The sequence below is a fragment of the Thermobia domestica genome, chromosome 9 (assembly GCF_964235325.1).
Source record: "Thermobia domestica chromosome 9, izTheDome1.hap1.1, whole genome shotgun sequence".
NCBI lineage: Eukaryota > Metazoa > Arthropoda > Insecta > Zygentoma > Lepismatidae > Thermobia > Thermobia domestica.
Window position 1 is genome coordinate 59,053,292 of NC_137462.1, and position 19,176 is coordinate 59,072,467.

The following is a 19,176-nucleotide window of genomic DNA, read 5'->3' on the forward strand; positions in this document are numbered from 1 at the left end:
ATGCCGCTGTGAGTTCAGTCCATTTCTTGCTAAAATGTCTTGTACAATCTTTGTTCGAAACTAGTAAATAATTTTCGGAGTGGGGAAAAGAATAAACATTATATTCAGAGCCCGTCAAATGCCATTTTGCCATGTTTTGTCCCAACGTTCTGATCATCTTGAAACTTAGTATGTAGGCGATTTGTGGGGTCCAGCATATTTCCCACATACATTTAAAAAGCCATAAAAGCTATAATTTGTCTGTTCCCGCGATAAAAAACATATTTGCGAATAAAAACAATATTTTAAAGCAATTTTCAATAGATATTCTGCAAAATAAGCAAGTCGTATTGTACAACTTTTTCCTAATTAATGTTTCTTTTCCAATTCGCATTTCGGATAAATATCATTTCAGCACAAGTTAAACACGGTAATGAGGATTACGCACAACACGAAAACCCGAAACAGACAGCGGAAAACAGAAGCGAGTGGAAATTCTCGCTTGCGTGATTCCGTTTGAACTATTTCACCTTTTCTGTTTACCCACGAGGTCAAGTTCAAACTAAACAAAGAATAACACTATCGCAAGTCAGTGCGGAAGTCGCTAAGTAACCACGAATATCTACTACTTCTGTGAAACAGTTTGCAATCCGTATTTAAGTTTTGTGTGTTCAGTGGAAGCTTATTGAAATGCCGAAGGTTTCGTTACCGAAGTCAGTTTTAGTGAAGAAGTGGGCAGCAGAAGATGATAATTTCAAGGCCGACGGTGAAAAAATAATTTTCAAACTTTGCGTGAAAACTGTATTGACGGAATTTATTTAGCTTTCTTTTCTGTTATACTGGTTTTTTTTTTTTTTTTTTTTTTTTTTTTTTTTTTTTTTTTTTTTTACAAAATTTATTATTTATATTCTTTTTTATATTTATACAGGGATAATATTTAGTTTAGAGAAACTACTGATTTAAGATTTTTACAATTACTAATTTGAAGAATTCATTAGGAGTTTACATTTTTATTTTTTGGCAGCAAAGCTTCCGTTTGAATTTAGTGTACGCATATTTATAAGCTGCCATATAAAGTAACGAAAATATACATTTATTGTCCTGTACAACAAAGAAATACCAAGGAAAAGCTCCTAAAAAGAATAATTGGTTGAAACTGTACAGTCGATGTCACACTTTCAAAAATAACGGAACAATTTTACTGTTGTAAAAGTTCTGCACTCAACTTATTTCTCGATTTATCAACAAGTGTTAAACGAAAATCTTACAGTACAGAGTTTTGTTTATGTCTCCTTTTTGTCGATACTCAAGCATGTTTTCAGGTAAAGATACGTGCTACTGGGCTACGAGTAATAGCATTACTTCTTTATTTCAGTTTGAATTCAAGAAGAAATGTGTTAGTTCAACATAAACAATCCATGGTTCACCAGAGTAAGTTGCTTCGAGGCAGGCAAAAACAGAAGTTACTGACAGAAATGTAAACTCCTAAGGAACAAAAGCAATTTGAGAAGGACTTGGTTCGAGCATTCTTAGAGGATGGGATTCCACTCCGAAAATTGGAAAATGGGCCTCTTCGTTTTTTTAATATATATATATATATATATATATATATATATATATATATATATATATATATATATATATATATATATATATATATATATATATATATATATAAGTACTGCACTGAGAAAATCCCGAGTGTAACTACGTTACGGCGAACAGTACCAACAATTCACGAAGAGGTAAGACCAACAAGAACCAACAGGTAACAGTGGAAATTTATGTAAACAAAAATTTACTGCCAAAAATTACTTCTAACTGCCAAACCAGTGTATACTAACCTTTTGTTTATCAAGTATTTATATATATTTAGTTCAGGTAAGATCGTTTGTATCAATGAGTCAGCTTGAAAATGTATTATTTTTCCATTTCTTGCAAGTCCATAATTCTGGTATAGACGTCTTCTAAATACAGTAGAGCGTCGATTATCCGAAGTAATTGGGAGACATGGGTGTTCGGAAAACTGGTTTGTTCGGATAATCGAACTGTACTGTACTGTACTGTACTGTACTGGACTGTACTTCTACAGCCAGTGCCAAACCGACAGAAGTGTGCTGATTGTTGAAACACAGCGACTGGCGGCTTGGCCGGTCAGCAGCGCCTTATGAAGGCCCCATTAGAAGCAATATTCCGCCAGCGGTGGCTCAGTGCGGCGACTACTGTGGGAAACTTGGTTTGGGAGTGAGGAGGATGATGGACGGTAGGGTGAGAGAGTAACAGGTGCGAGCGAGTACACAGTTCGGTTAAGCGGTCGTTCGGTTGACCGACGTTCGGATAATCGACGCTCTACTGTACGTGCTTTCCATTGTTGAAGGAAACAAAGGCGACTTCCTTTGTTTAAAAAATACTTTTTCGTTTCTCCTAATAGTACAAATAAAGGAACATTTCCGTGAAGCATTTTGTGTGCGTCGGGTACATAGTTACCTGAAGACGAGGGAGTGAAAACCTCCAGTGGCGTATTGTTTTCACATGTTGCCGCACCAGGTCTGAAGATATGTATTCTGCTTCTTGATTCAACTACCTACGGATATTAGGCCCTAATGTACAGACATGAGAAAATCGGTTCACATCTTACTGAAAATTTGGCCGGTACGATCGGCTTTGTACAAGAAGCTCGATCACTAAAAGGTTAACGTGAGGACAGAGATAAATCTAATATATATTTTTGGGGAAAGGGGAGGGGGATATTTTTTTCCAATGTTGCTTTCTTTTAGCATTGTTTTCTTCATTCGTTTTTTAATGCAATGCTTTAACTTTTCTTTTTAATTTGGGGAGAAATTCCCCGCCTTTCGTTCATCCTTAATTCGGAATATTCCTTTTTGATTTTTCTTTGATGGTAACTGTAGAATTTGAATTCAAATTTCTTTTTAAAATAATCATTAACAGACAAAGAAAAATGTGATAATTAATCGTATTCTAATGATTTTGACAATTTCAGAATCTGGCTGCAATAAGGAAGGACATCGGTGAATCAAGAATTTGGATCAACGTAGACGAAGCTACTGACCCCCTTGGACGTAATGTTGCAAATGTTGTGGTTGGCAAAATTGACAGTGCTGAAGCTGGAAAACGCTATCTCATTCATGTAGCTCCATTGGAAAAAACAAATGCAGCTAGTATCGTCCAGACAGTACAAGAAGCTTTACGTAAGTACATAGCACTCAATTAAAATGTTCGGAAATTTCTTTCCCAAAGTAATTGTAGGGTGAAGACTTTTAACATTATAGATTCCAAAATTACGCTTTCTATTTCTCCATTTTCGTTCTTTGTAACATTTTTCAAACGCATTAATTGCTTACACATCTACATAAAAAAACTGATAAATGCGCGATTTCAAAATTTGTCAATTTATCGCTCAATGCAGTACTGCGAAGCGTCTGCAGCGTCTTTAGCATCTCTAATGAAGATTTTGCAAGCAAATGTTTTAAAAATTTCATTTATCTATAGAAAAATAGTAATTAAATTTTAATCAACAGTTTCAACGACTCTTAAATATCTACTTTGAAAACATACCAAATCTTCTCATAAACGAAAGACAATCCAGATACTTTTGAAACTTAAATTTATTTGCAGGCATTCTGTGGCAAGGGGCTGCAAATACTGCTGGAAGGATATTATTGCTTGTGACTGACAGTGTGGCTTACATGCTTAGTGCCGGACCAACCCTGAAGATGCTGTATCCAAAATTGGTACATGTGACCTGTTTGGGCCATGGACTTCACAGGTGGCTGAGGCTGTGAGAGAAGAGCATCCGGAGGTTGATAGGTTGATTTCTGTTGGGAAGAAAATTTTCTTAAAGGCACCGAGGAGAGTAGCCGCTGGGGCACATGGTTATCAGCAGCATCATACTATGCGAAACATCTAGAAGAATTCAAACAGGTAAAAACTATTAAAATACTCCATCTGTAACAATAATTGCACTTTCAATTGGCAGACACAGACGAAAGAAGCTTTGTAGATGCAAAAAGTAAATTACGTCTTGTGATGGAAAGACTTAGTCTTTTCGTTTAGCAACACGAAGGCAAGGAGTAAGCAAGAACTTTTAAAACTGTCTTCTTTATACTTTTTTTTTATTTTCTTTCGATGTTTTTATTTTTGGAAAACAGTTTGTTGTACAAATGTTCCGTGCGTAACGCATGAATCGCCCATTAAGAGATAAAATTCTTACCCCAAAAATGACTTCTTACTTTCTTCTTAATCAAATCTTAGCATATTTAAAACACTTGAAGAAATTATAAATATAATAATAATAATAATAATAATAATAATAATAATAATAATAATAATAATAATAATAATAATAATAATAATAATAATAATAAGAGGGAAATGTTTTCATTGTTATCCTTAGATCTATCACAATTTGTAATCTAACCTAAAGGAAGATTAACTTAGAACATGTCCAAATTATTTTTCAGGTTGTGGATCAATTGGAGGAGGATGCTGAATGTGTGAAGAAAGCTAAGAGTATTCTTCAGAATCCCCTCCTGCAGAGACAGCTCATCTCAATAGAACACAACTACGGTGAGATCCCACAAACAATAGAGGAACTGCAGAGTCAGACTATCCACAGCCATTTCAAAGGTAGAAAAGTTCACATCGCACAAATGGACTGGCCCTGTAGGCGAAACAATAAACAAGAAGATGAAAGCTGTTCTGCAACGAAATTGTGGATGGAAGCCCCTGCGAGCAGTGGCTCAAACACTAGCAGGATCCAACACTCTGGAACCACTTCCAGATAACTGGACAAATTTGGACGTGCTCTCGTGCAAATTTGCACCAGTGACATCAGCAGACGTTGAGCGTTCCTTTTCAAAGTTGAAGTACTTACTCAACGACAGAAGATTGTGTCTGTCAACAGCCAACATTGAACACTATTTGATTACAATGCTCAATAAAGAATGATATTTGTTCACAGAATGGCCATTTGTAGTTTTTAATATGTAAGTATTGGAATGTAATGGAAAAATAAAAGCTGTACATAAAAGCCATATTTTAAATAAAAGATATATATAAAAGCAATGTTTTTAATTTTTAAAAGCCATTTTGCTATGCCATATTTCAAGAAAATAAGAGCTATATTTTGACGGGCTCTGATTATATTATATTGGAAATAGTAAAGACATGGTATTTTCATTATAAATATTCGGGAATCGAACACGTGAATATTCGAACTCGAGTAGTGGGTATCGTTAATCCCTATAAAATTATGCAGTAATGCTCTACTCCTAGAAAGAATTGACATGATTTACGCTTCTTCCTAGTCACATAGTCAGTCTGGGTCATCGAGTCAAACCGCGTGTGAGAGGCGACTTAGAAAAATTTCATCTCAGCGACCCAGATGTCCCGTGACCTGTGTCGTAACAGTGCTCTGTATTTGAAACTGTGAGGCAAGTTGCAAGTTAGTAAATAATTGTATTTATCAGGAAATAATTGTTCAAATTATTTCAAGTGCGACACACGTAAGTCAGAGTTAACAAGAACCTGCTGTGGTAACTTCAACGAAAATTTTCGGCTTTTGTGCTGCAGAATAAATCCAGCATATTAAGACAGGTCAGGTTAGGTTAGGTCTTATATTCTTGAACCTACTCTGCGGCGCTTAACACAAATCCATACAGTTAGAGAATGGTATATATTTAGTTAAAGAGGTCCAGCATTATTTTGGAAAAAATGATAAAATTTCGCTTATTTCTGTTAATATTAGGTTAGTTTAGTTTAGGAGGTTAGGTTACAACAAACTATTTACATATATGTATAAATATTCCCTTATGTGCGCTTCCTGTAAATACGTACTCTTTATAGCATTTTGTATTTCTCATTTCTACATACATGTAGTAGTATTCCATTCTTAAATGACACAGAAATCAATTACAATTCCGTTACTTCAACTCATTTTTCCTCTCTTCTATTTTTTACGTACTTCTGAACCACTTTAACTGAACGTAGCCCTAGAGTATTACTAAAAGTTATTAACCTACCTAAAATATGGCCCAGCATCCTTTTTGTTAGATCGTGGTTCATTAGCAATAGACCACATGACAACACTTGGTCGATTTTTATCCCTTTCTATCAATTCTTTCATCACCGATAGATGGTGCTTTAGTAGTTTCTGTTGGAAAGACCTGTAATATATGTTGATAATATAAATTACTGAAAATATAATCCACAGATTAATTGCAACATTATTTTTCAATTAAATATAAGATAAAGCATCAAGTAACTGCAACGATTGTAATACAAACTCAAAATTTATAGAAATCAATTTCAAAAGAGAATCGAAGCCTATAGTTTCTAAGCATAGAGTGAATATTGTTATTTCTAAGTTTACAATTGCGGTTGACTACAGCAATAGGCCCTAATATTAATTATATTTACTGTTGTCATTAGTTTATTATAAATTGTTATTAATTTACCCCATAGGCCTACTTTATAATAAACGAAATATTTCATTTATTGTTACAGGTTAAATAAACAATAGAAGTCTGAATTTAAACTTTTGTCATATTCTAAACCCTTGTCTCGTATGTCATTACATGATTTAATTGTTTACGCTTAATTTTTTTTACGCAAAACTATTACTTAACTGTTTAAATTATTATTTATGTGAATTTCAGTTATTCGTTATTACGGAAATTTTATTTTATTTTATCCACATGAATTAACTTTTAATAGAACATTTTTGTCTGATATTTCATTGATTAGATACTGTTATTTCTGTAACATTACTTATACCTATAAAAGGATAGAGGTTTAGTCAGTATATACGAATTTCATATATACTCCAAAAATATGCCTTGTTAAAATCAGTTATAACTAGTTGTGATATGTGCTGATCGACATTTACATTTAAATGAAATCTTTCAATTTTACGTTCCACTATTATTCCGTGTAGCATAAAGGAAAGGTCGATGGTAAGAAGTAAATGAAGTGGTAGAATGAAAAGAGTGGGAGGAAACGAGAGAATCACGAAAAATCCACGTATACGATGTATGTCCACCACAAGCCCCACTTGGCACGGGCTGAGATCGAACTAGAAACTCCATACACCAGGGGTGCCCACAAGGCGGGGCTATGACGCAAAGTGCGTCATTGAAATATTTGGGGGGGTTAAAAAATCTGTATAAATATGTTTGAAGGAGTGTAAAAATTAATCGAAAAGAAGATTTTTTTATGGAAGAACACCTACGGGTAGACAATTGGAGGGGTGCGTCATGGACATAAGGGGGGGCACCATTGCATACACCACAGGGGAACGCTCTATCAGTGAGCAACCGCTGTCCCGACATGTACGTACATTTGTTTGAGTGTGAACATTGATTAAAATGACCCTGGGTGCTAATCGACTTTCAAAAGTAAAGAGACATTTAGACGAAGTTAGAAAAGCTTTTCGAGAATTCAGACAAGACAAGAAAGAATCCTTTGAAAATCGAGACGAGACATAAGTTCTAAAAAAAATGCGAAAACGAGACGAAGAAACCTTATTTCTCGTCTTGTCACGTGATTAACACTAATTGAAGCTCATGACTTAGATATATATGGATTGTTTTCAAAGAAGTAGAATAAACAGAAGGCCATAAAATTCAGTTTGTAACTCAACCTGCCTATTTTCCTATCAGCATTGCGCTCGAAAAATTCCTTCTTCTTTTACCTATTTCCCATTACCTATTTACCTATTACCTATTTACCTATTTTTACCTTTCCCTCAATCTACGTACACTAGTGCTAACAATCTTTCCAGAGAGTAGAAGAAGCACATATTACCAAACTATTGCTTTACAACTATTTTATATTTTCCTTCGCAAAACATGAAAACTAATACATTTAATGGAGAGTAATTAATCTCAAACGTAGCCTATACTACCTAAAGTGAAGATCTTTAATCGGGAACAAATAAGATGGATGGAAGAACAAATTGAAACAAGGCTTGAATTCGAATTTTAACCAACTGTTTTTAGAAGTCAGATGAAATTCACAGAAGTTTCAAGACGTCATATTCGAAAGTCGTCCCTCAAATTTCTGATTAAAAAGCACACCGTTCTCTAGCACTCATCTTATTGATGAGTGCTTCAGGAAGGAATTCATTAAATATATATAGGTGAGAAGTTGAGCGAGTTGAAAATATACAGTAGTATCCAACAATGTTAAAGGTAACAAACAATAGGGATTTGTCCTTTTCACAATCCTTTAGGGCTAAACTTTCGTAAATTCATGCAAGCAAGTAAATATTCCTCTCCTGTGGATTGAAAATGTCCATATAGTGCCCATATAGTGCTTCTTAATATTAGCCCCTTTATCCTTAAAGTACTCTATGAATAAAGCCGCATATGAATATATAATATATTTTGTAGTATATTCTAATGCTGCTAAAAACTTCGTTTCTGTAGTTGTATTATATTTATGCATAGGTCGGATGGGAATACTCGTATAAGCCAAATTATTATTATTATTATTATTATTATTATTATTATTATTATTATTATTATTATTATTATTATTAAATTTCTGAGTTCTCCAAGAATTAACGTTAAATTCAAAATCAACTCATTTATTTCAGTAGCGAAGCTATATGAGACGAAATATAGCGTAACGTGTGATCCGAACCACATGAGCTTTCCACCTGGACTCCAACCTGAGTCTTCATAGTTGTGCAAACTATGCAAAAATACGAAGAATAGTTGTGTGCATAAGAAGCGGATAAGCGAAAAGTGAACTAAAACATGTTAAGGCCGCAGTGGCTTAGTGGTAGAGCGTTCACCTCTGATGCATGAGGTGATGCATGACCTGTCTCAATCCCAGCTTGCGGCATCTGGACTTTCTTGGTGGACAAACACTATGTGCGTGGGTTCTCTCGGGATTTTCCCGTTTTGTCCTACTTTCTTCCATTTCGTTCCACCATTTCATTCATTATCACCACCGCCGTCTCCATAGCCTAGATGCATAAATGTGGGACATTAAACTAGATGTTTCATTTCATTTTAAAACATATTAGAGGAGTTCTTATTCCAAAGCTAAAGAGAAATGTAGTATTGAACATCGACAATTCCGAATACAATAGGAGCCGACTACATGGGTATGGCCTTGGCTCCCAAGCTCAAGCATCTGTTGGAAATTTTTAATGTGTGCTCATAAAATTAATATCGAAATAACATTTTCATGATATTGACAAAAAAAGATTAGTGCATGTGACCGCAAGTTTGATTTCATGGGCGGATGCTTGTACGTTGAATAATTGTTTATCTATATAACTTTTAGCCCCCTTAGGTAAATGGCTCATCGAGGATTGAGCGATATAACATTATACAACAATAAATAATCCATATTCACAAGTGAGAGGTTTTTTTATTATTATTATCTCAAATAACTTGGAGTTTGATGCCGTTGTTTTGTATTTCTAACATAGGTCAAAAGTATTTATTTAAATTGAGTTTAAACAAAAGACATAGACAGTTGAGTCGTTTTCAGTTTTCACTCAAATTATTCTAAAATATTAAGAGATTCGATTGTAATCATTATTATTTTAATTTTTGTCTCTCTTTTTTGGCCAATATTGGTAAACATATCATCATCATGATCATCATAGCTATTCTACCATTATTGGCAGGTCGCTTGCTGCAATTGAGAAGCTTCCATGTAGGGTGGTCCTCGCCTAATCTCTTCGTCTTGACGTAGCAATTTTCTGTTTTAATACCTTCCTTCGACTACAGTCTTCTTCGCCTCCTCCCCCTATTTCCTTCCACCATACCCTCTAGCACGTCCCTCATAATACAGTTCCTCCTCAGCCAATGTTCCAACCATTCCCTCTTCCTGCTCTTGATTACATCTAAAATTGTACTTTTCTCCCCTACTGCTACTATATCTAACACCTTCTCGTTCGTTTTCCGTTCAACACAGCTAATTCTCTCCTTTTCTCTCCTTTTTGCCCACATTTCGAAAGCCTCCAATTTTTTCATCGTTTTTTCGTAATGTCCATGTTTTGTCTCCATAGAGTACATATTGGAATAGTAAACCGAATTCTCAATATTTAGTTGGAAGTTTGTTCCAGGGGCATCATTTACGGAGGGCAGGAGGGGGCAATTCCCCCCCCCCAAGAGTTTGAAGAATACATATACTTTAACTGATTGTCTACTAATATACTAAGTAAAAAAAAACCTAAGAGTCTTATGTCAGTGGTGCTCTTGCCGCCCCTCCCAAAGCGAAATCTGAAATGACACCCCTGGTTTGTTCAATACAAAGATTAGCTAATCGTGATTGAAAAGAAAAAGAATCTGACGCCTTTAGAGTGTAAAAATAATTGTGCAATTCATGGTATTTCAGTAATCTGTGCCGTCTTGATTTTCTTTCATGCGTTTCAGAGGTAGCCTCTCCAGTTTGGAAACCAGTAGTGTATTGAATCTGTTAAAAAATATTTTTAAAAAGTTACGAAGCATTGTGACTTATTTTATAATTAGTAACGCGTGGGCACTCATTGAAAAAAGAAATAAATTTCATCGCCTATGTTGTACACTGTCATCATACACGAACCATATTACGTTTAGAAATATAGATTGTATTTCTGTTACTATTGGCGGATTGTAGAATGTATTATCCCTCATATCTAGAGTCCCTCCCTCAATATCTTCACCTTGGCGCGGTGTGCTCTAATGATTCCAAGAGCTATGCCGGAGATAGCTTTGCTATCAGAGAGCTTCCCTGGTAGTGGGGAGCAGCTCTACCATAATCACACTGAGGCTGAAGATGATTGACACCGGCAAGGCTCAGAGGTGGACAAAAACAGCCAGAGGCAGAATGTCCTCTATGGCTGTTTCACTGCGAGGTGGAAGGACTGGGACACCACCACTTTACCCAGACCCTAGAAAACAACATGGAAAAAGAAATAAGAGAATGTAATATTAGGGAATACGACACTACTGTTACACAGAGGGTCGTCCCCGGCAGTGGAGGGAAACACAGTAGTGCCTCCTCGGTCCTCATCAAACGAAACCCCTGCAAGATAGGAACCTGGAATGTGCGATCGCTGTTACAGTGTGGAAAACTAGAAAACCTGAAGAAAGAAATAGAACGCATGAAGATAGATATCTTGAGAATCAGCGAAGTTCGGTGGCCTGATGGAGGAGACATGTGGAGCAGGGACTTCATAATGATTTACTCAGGAACTGAAAACGGTACAGCAGGCGTCGGTTTTGTCTTGAATAAGAAGATAGTACAGAAAGTTATAGGCAGTTGGATATACAATGAAAGGATAATAATGTTGAAGATAGCAACCGAACCGAGGAATATGACGATAATCCAAACATATATGCCTACATCAAGCTACACAGATGAGAAAGTAGAAGAAACCTATGAGCAAATAGAAGAAGTATAGACGAAAGTTGAAGACCAGGACAATTTAATCATCATGGGCGACTGGAACGCAGTAGTCGGCGAAGGCAAAGAAGAGAATGTAACTGGCAATTTCGGCCTAAGAGAAAGGAATGCGAGAGGTGTACGATTAGTTGAGTTCTGCAAGAGAAATAATCTGACTAACGAACATTCTGTTCGAACAACCACTAAGAAGAAGATACACATGAACAAGACTAGTAGACAAAGAAAGATATCAAATATACTATGTACTGGTCCGACAAGCATTTAGAAATCAAGTGAAGAACAGTAAGAGTGACCCAGGTGCAGACGTTGACTCAGATCATAATTTAATTTTGATGAAGAGCGAACTCCGAATAAAGAGGAAACGAGTGGTAGCACCAAACAAAAGATGGAACACAATCAAGCTAAGAAGAGATGAAAGCATGAAAAAGGAATTTGCAAGTGCGACATACAAAGAGACGTCTAATGTAGATTTAGTAGGTGATGACATCGACTCGAAATGGGAAGCTATGAAAGCAGGGATTACAAAAGCTGTCGACGAGCACATAGGAAGAGAAACGAGAACCCAATATAAACCCTGGATAACAGTAAAAATATGGAGCAAAGAAGACAGTCCAAAATAACAAACAAAGAAGAGGAATACAGATGGTGCAGAAATCACAACAGAGAAGTAGAGAAGGCCAGAGAAAACTGGATAAACATTTATGCAAAGAAATTGAGGAAAATGTAGTCAAAGGCAATATAGAAACTTCATATAGAAAGGTTAGAAAACAGTTCGGTGAGAAAAAGAAACACGCAGACATTATCATAAACAATGACGGAACAACGCTAATAGAAGAGGAGCAGATAACAAGAAGATGGAAGGAATACATTGAAGAAATCTACAAAGGATACAGAGTGGACGAAAATGAGATAGGAAAGAAAGAAGACGTCGATGAAAATGAATTAGGACCATCAATTTTACAGCGTGAATATGACAATGCTTTGGAGAAAATGTAACATGGTAAAGCTCCAGGAACAGATCAAATACCAACAAATGTGATTAAGAATCTCGGAATAGCTACAAAGAAGAAACCATTTAATCTTGTTAATGAAGTGTACATCTCAGGATAAATACCCAAAACTTCGAGAAAAGCATATTGGTAACTATCCCGAAGAGGAAAGGCACACGGAAATACGAAAAACATAGAACGTTAAGTTTGCTTTCCCATGCATCAAAAATACTGTGCAAAATTATCGCACAACGAATAGAAGGGAAAATCGAAGAACGGCTGAGGACAAGTTTGGATTCAGGAGGAAAAGGGGAACAAGGGAAGAAATACTGAGTCTACAGCTAATCATGGAGCAGCACATCAGAATAAGTAAACCAATTGTGATAGCATTTGTAAATATAGAGAAAGCTTTCGACAAAGATTGGAATATCATGTTCAGAGTGTTGAAGAATCTGAAAGTGTATTACAGAAACAGAATAATAATATACCGACTTTATATGAATCAGATAGCTGTTATAGGAAGAGATCAGACGGAAGCAAGAATAAGTAAAATAGTGAGGTAAGGATGTGGACTTTCACCTCTTCTGTTTAACGTCTATATAGAAAAGGCTACGAAAGAATTCTTTGATAAAAACCAGAAAGGCGTAAAAGTAAATGGTCAGGTTTTCAGCACAATAAGGTTTGCTGATGACATAGCATTGATAGCGGAGAACGATGAGGAATTGCAGGAAGCGCTTTCAAACTTGAAAGACCAACGGGAAAAAACATGCAAAATGAAGGTAAATAAGAAGAAAACCAAAGTGATAAAGTGCACAAGAACAAGACAGGAAGGGGCAAACGTATGGATAGATGGAGACGAAACAGAGGACGTTAATACGTTCCCCTATTTAGGAAGTCTAGTATCCTTGGACGGAAGAAGTGAAAAAGACTTAAGTTCCAGAATAGCGCAGGCTAAACAAGCATTCAATAGTAAAAGAGGACTACTAACATCAAGAAACGTGTCGTTGGATGTTCGAAAACCATTTATTTTGACTCTGGTACGGAGCGTGGCTCTACAAATCAGAGACGTGGGCATTGAGAGAAGCTGAAATATCCAAGCTGGAAGCATTTGAAATGTGATGTTGGCGCAGAATGCTGCGCATATCATGGACCGAAAGGAAAAGGAATGAAGGCGTACTAAAGGAAGATAATGAAGGACGACAGACCATGAAGATAATAGAAAAAAGAACAAACAGCATGCTTGGTCATTTTATTCAAAACTCCATTGGATTACCGTGCTTATAGAGGGACAGGCAGAAAGAAAACCAGGAAGAGGAAGTCCAATGATAGAATATCTAGATCCGGTTACGAAGAAGAGGCCTTATCAAAATATAAAGCAGCTCTCCCAAGCGAGAGAAAAGTTTTAAAATTCCCATGTTGCCCACCAACCTATGGTTGAGGTAACCAAAGTAACCATTTCCTCTCTCCACCCCCACAACCCACCCAAGACAAAATTGAATAAATCCACACATGTATTGGAAAGCAGGCTGTAAGGCCAGAGAGACAAAACAGCCACACATCTGGATGAGTTATTTAACTTCCCGAGAATCTAATTTAGTTTCTGGCCAAAATACATACATGAATTTTATATACTATAGAGGTTATACTGCTGATTTTTAGAAATATTAAAAAAGTCGAAAATTAACAATTGTACATATAATCTTTAATTATCAAAAATATTCAACAAGAAACTAAACGCAATTTAGTTTTGTCAACTCTAAGTTGTGGATATGTAATATTTTTAGTTTTGTTCAAAATTACCTTAACCACGAGGACACAATAGTCCTTCTTCTTTTTGTTACAAAAATGGCGTCAGCCAAAAGATAAAAAAATGACAAATAATTATAATTATTATGTATGAAAAATGTATGAACTAATACTCGTAAGATTCACATAAATATATATGTATATATTTAAACTTATCTGCAATACGTATATTACTGGCAAGACTCAATTATATTGTCCCAAAACTATAGATAATTGATGAGCTATAAAAAAAATGAAGTTAACTCACCAGGCAATTACGTCAACTGAAGCATCTGAGAATTTTTACATGGCGAGCCAGCAAACTCCCAGCATGCTCCAGTAGATAACAAGTGAAAAATTAAATTCGTAAAACAAAACTACAATGCCGTGAAGTAAAAATAATAACCAAAGCAAGGGAACAATAACATAATAATAATAATAATAATAATAATAATAATAATAATAATAATAATAATAATAATATTTTATAAATGACTATATTCTGAATACATTACATATCACCCTCCTCCGTCTGAAAAAGTTCAGGTGATCAGGCTGAACTTTTTCAGGCCCAGAATGATACCAACCTTATTCAGAAAATAGACCATTAAAATATATAAACCATAAATATATATATACATATATATAGTAAATGAAATAACTACCAAATATATCCAAATGAAATAAGTATTACCTATAGGTGATTTTTGACATTTTTGTGGCCACAAAAACAAATTATACAGTGCAATTAACACAACAAAACCAGAGAAACATATTTATATTTGAACTTTATATATCTAGTAGTCATGCCAGACCTTCTTAAACCTTAAGGATCATTAACCTGCATCCGAGGTAAGTAGCGTTTTAACAACGATACATGATAAGGAAACTTCCTATTTTGAGATTCATTGAATAACAAAGCTGTATTATTACTCAAAAACGACTCAATAACCACGGGCCCAACCCATAAGGGCGACAAGGATTTACTAATCGCATCTTTCTTAGACGACAGAATATGAGAGCGATACAGCACTTTATCCCCTTCTGAAAATGTTACTGGAGTTACTCGTTTATTATAAATTCGTCTTCGTTCATTCCATACTTTTTCCATATTGTGAAATACCTTAGACCAAATATCCTTGGCATCTTTAGCTACAATATCGTTATCAGAAATATCCCACCTAGCCATTAAGGGATCAATGGGTTCTCTTCCCATATACAAACGAAACGGGCTATATTTAAGTTCTGAATGAACTGCCGCATTAATGCCAAATTGCAATTCTTTCAAATAACTCGACCACTTGTCTTGTTTGTCATGAAAATAACGTCTGATAGCCGTTTTCAAAACCTGCACGTATCGTTCCACGGCGTTTCCCCCAGGAAAATAGGGTGAACTGCGTATATGCTTAATACCTAAGCCATGCAGGAAAGACCTGAAGGTATAACTTGTGAAATAAGAAGCCCTGTCTGTAGTGAGAGAAAACGCGAAACCAAATTTACAAAAAATGTTATATAATTCGCGTGTAATAGTAGTGCTATTGGCCTTCCGCAATGGAATTAAATGCAAAAAACGTGTACAGTTATCAAGTACCAATAACACATAAGAATAGCCAGAACTAGTGGGGAGAGGACCAGCCAAATCGGGAAATAGATGCCCATTAGGAATCTTATTATATTTAGATATTATTTCCCCTTGAGGTTTGGCTAGTCTAGGTTTCGAAATTTGACAAGTATGGCAAGTGGTTACAAAAGACTTGATATCAGCCATCATATTCGGCCAAGTGAAAATCCTACGAATTTTACATAAAGTTTTAAAATAACCAATATGATTGCCCGTTAGCTGAAATTCATGATAGTAACTCATGATCATATTTCTAAAACACAAGGGTAACAATATTTTATACTGAACATTACGAGCTTTAGTTCGTTGGTAAAGAATACCATTTTCTATTCTATAATCACCCAACTTATTTCCATTATTAGCCACTTGTTGATATAAATCTTTCGTGTCAGATTCAGTTTTTTGATAATTCCTAATATCACCATAGGCCAAAGGCAAATCTCGCAAACTACATATAAAATTCTTAACATAAACATCTTCATCCAGTGGTTCATCTAACACATCATACAAATTGGTGTCATATATACGGGTGAGAAAATCTGGTATTAAATTCTGTCCCGAGGCAATATGTTCAATTTTAACATTGAACTCAAAAAGTCTCTGAATTATGTTACCATGACGAGATATTTTCTGAGGATTGCGTAACATATGTACCAAACTCATATTGCAGTTAAGATAGTAAATTCATTTACCAAGAACTGCTGAAATCTAATCACCGCATTAAAGATACTAAGCAGTTCCAGTTCAAAGATTGTACGATTAGCGTCAGCCTCCTTTAAACGTTTAGAGTAGAAAGCAACAGGAAGCATTGAACCATCAGTTGCCTTTTGTGAGATTGTCGCAGCCAGGCATTTTAGAGATGCATCTGCCTGAAGATAAAATCTCTTATTAAAATCAGGAACCTTTAATATTATATTTTCTTCAAAGGCTTCCTTTATTCTTTTAAAGGCATCAACCTGCCTAGCCCCCCCCCCTCAAATTTTTTCTTAGGATATTTTAACTCCGTAATAGGAGACATTATTTCCGAATAATTAGGACAATGTTTCGCATAATACCCCAGAGCTCCCAATAATTTCTCAACCCCTCTTCTACAACGGGGGGGGGGGGGGTGGCAATCGACGGATCGCCTCAATACGCTCAGGGAGTAATGAAACATTACCATCAGAAAACAAAAAACCCAAATACTGAATAGAAGTTTGAAACAGCTTACACTTTTGAGGCGAAACCGTTATCCCTCTAGAACGCAATCTAGAAAATACCTCAAGCAACAAATTCTTGTGAGATTCTACATCAGAAGAAGTTAGGACAATATCGTCAATATAGAAATCAACACCCTTTCCTTTTAGATCACCCAGCAGATCATACAAAACACGAGTAATTGCTTGACTTCCTATCTTTATTCCCATAGGGATTCTATTCCACACATGGGCTTTTCCCTCAAAAGCAAAGGCCGTATAGGCCCTACTACTTTCAGCAAGGACAATTTGATGAAAACTCTCCGTTTGGCATCAATATGTGATATTATCTTAGCGTTAGCTAGTGAAGCCATACACTCTTCTACATTAGGACAGATCATATTGCCCCCCGTTAAATGCTCATTTAATTTCGCGTAATTTAAAACTACTCTACCTTCCCCTTTGGAATTTTTAACAATGAAACAAGGAGATCGGTAATCAGAATTCGCTTCTTCAATGACCCCATTACGCTTATATTCTTCTATAAATTTTCTCATCTCATTTCTGTGAGCTTTCGACAGCGGATACTGTTTTTCACAAACAACAGTGTTATCCTTTAATTTTAAGTGATATTCAAAATTGGTAACCTTACCTATTTTATCAGTAAGAACTTCCTTAAATTCATCACACATATATTGAACAAACGAACTTAATGTAGGATTTGAAACAAGCAACTTTTTATCAACACCATTTATAATACTATTTATATCAACACTAGGAGTTAAGTTGGCTGCATTATCAACACTACAACAGTACATTTCGTATTCCACTGGTTGAATGTCTGGCACAAACAGGTGTATAGGAAAACAGCTGTTATTTTTCTTTTGTCTTTTTGTTGATAAACATTCATTTTTTGCTGGCAAATGATAAGCACTCGCTGAACATGTGGACTCTCGATTCTCATAATTATTAATAGATAAAGACCTCACCTGCTGTTTTTGAATATCAGTGGCGTATCTTACCGGGACATCCACCTCACCAGAAACGCCAGGAATCAGGTTCCCCTCAGATAGCCGAGAATGTGAATCCTTCCACTGTGCCCCAGCAACAGAATAAACAGTTGTAGCCTTAGATCGACGATCCTCTGCATTGTTAAACATTCGAACAGCGCAGGAAGTATCTGAGGTGACAGCATCCCCAAAAAGAGCGTGTATTGGGTGCCCTTCAGCGACAGACTTCCTGCAAGTAGAATCAAAGACACCAGTATCCATGTTGGAAAAAGATCCAGGGGAGGGTGGGGGGAGTTGAGTTGTTATTCCAGTAAGTAGGGGAATAGACAGTTGATAACGTTGAAGTTTCAAAGATTTACTCTTAAAGTCCATGTAGCACTGAGCATCATTCAAAAATTCCAAACCCAATAAAACAGGAAATTCAAGTTCTGGATAAACAAATGAGCGCACACTAATAAGTTTGTTTTGTATTTTAAAACTGAATCGTACACACTTGTCTAACACAAGTTCGGTATTATTAACTGCCTTTCCTTTAAATGTTTTAGGAATAATTTTTAAGTTCATTTTTGTTTTCAAAACTGAAACACCTCATTATTTATTAAATTGATTGAAGATGCTGAGTCTATACAAGTATGATATTGTTTACTAAACAGCTTAATTAACACATAAACACCTCTATTAGTCTCTTGTGAAATGGTACTGAAGCGTCCCTGGCCTTCGGTATTATACGAATGTCCTTTTGTGTTCATAGAATTAAAGGAAGACTAGCGCGCAGCACTATCTTTATTGTGAAAAGTTCTACCATCTTTTGGAGAAAAATAATGCCCCGATCTAGATTTTTGAAAAGAGGGAGAAGCACTATCAGTAGCAGTTCTCATAGAAGACGATGTGGGTTGAAATGAATTATTGAATTGCAGAGAATAAAGTTCATGCTTCATATACTGTTCCAATAATTGTTCAAAGTCTCTCATGGATTTAGGGATTCCAGCATAGAATAATTTCTCCCTAACACTGGGAGTAACACCCGAAGCAATTGCACGCAATATACTTTCTTCACCCACTGTAAGATCTAAAATTTTTACACTAGTACACACCCTCTTTACATAATCCTTAATACGTTCACATGAAGCTTGGGGACGATAAAAGTTAGTAACCATAAGGTGATGTTGAGCACAGTCAGAAATTAACTG

General features: G+C 35.8%; 1 protein-coding gene across 3 annotated transcripts in view; it reads right to left on the reverse strand.

The window, feature by feature from the left end:
• Positions 1 to 19,176, reverse strand: part of LOC145694680 (beta-glucuronidase-like) — a 353,601-nt gene that overhangs the window by 28,129 nt on the left and 306,296 nt on the right. For all 3 annotated transcript variants that reach the window (XM_081771182.1, XM_081771183.1, XM_081771181.1), the window contains one exon: positions 6,021 to 6,164. In XM_081771182.1, coding sequence (XP_081627308.1) covers positions 6,021 to 6,164 — 144 coding nt within the window. The remainder of the gene's footprint in view (positions 1 to 6,020; positions 6,165 to 19,176) is intronic.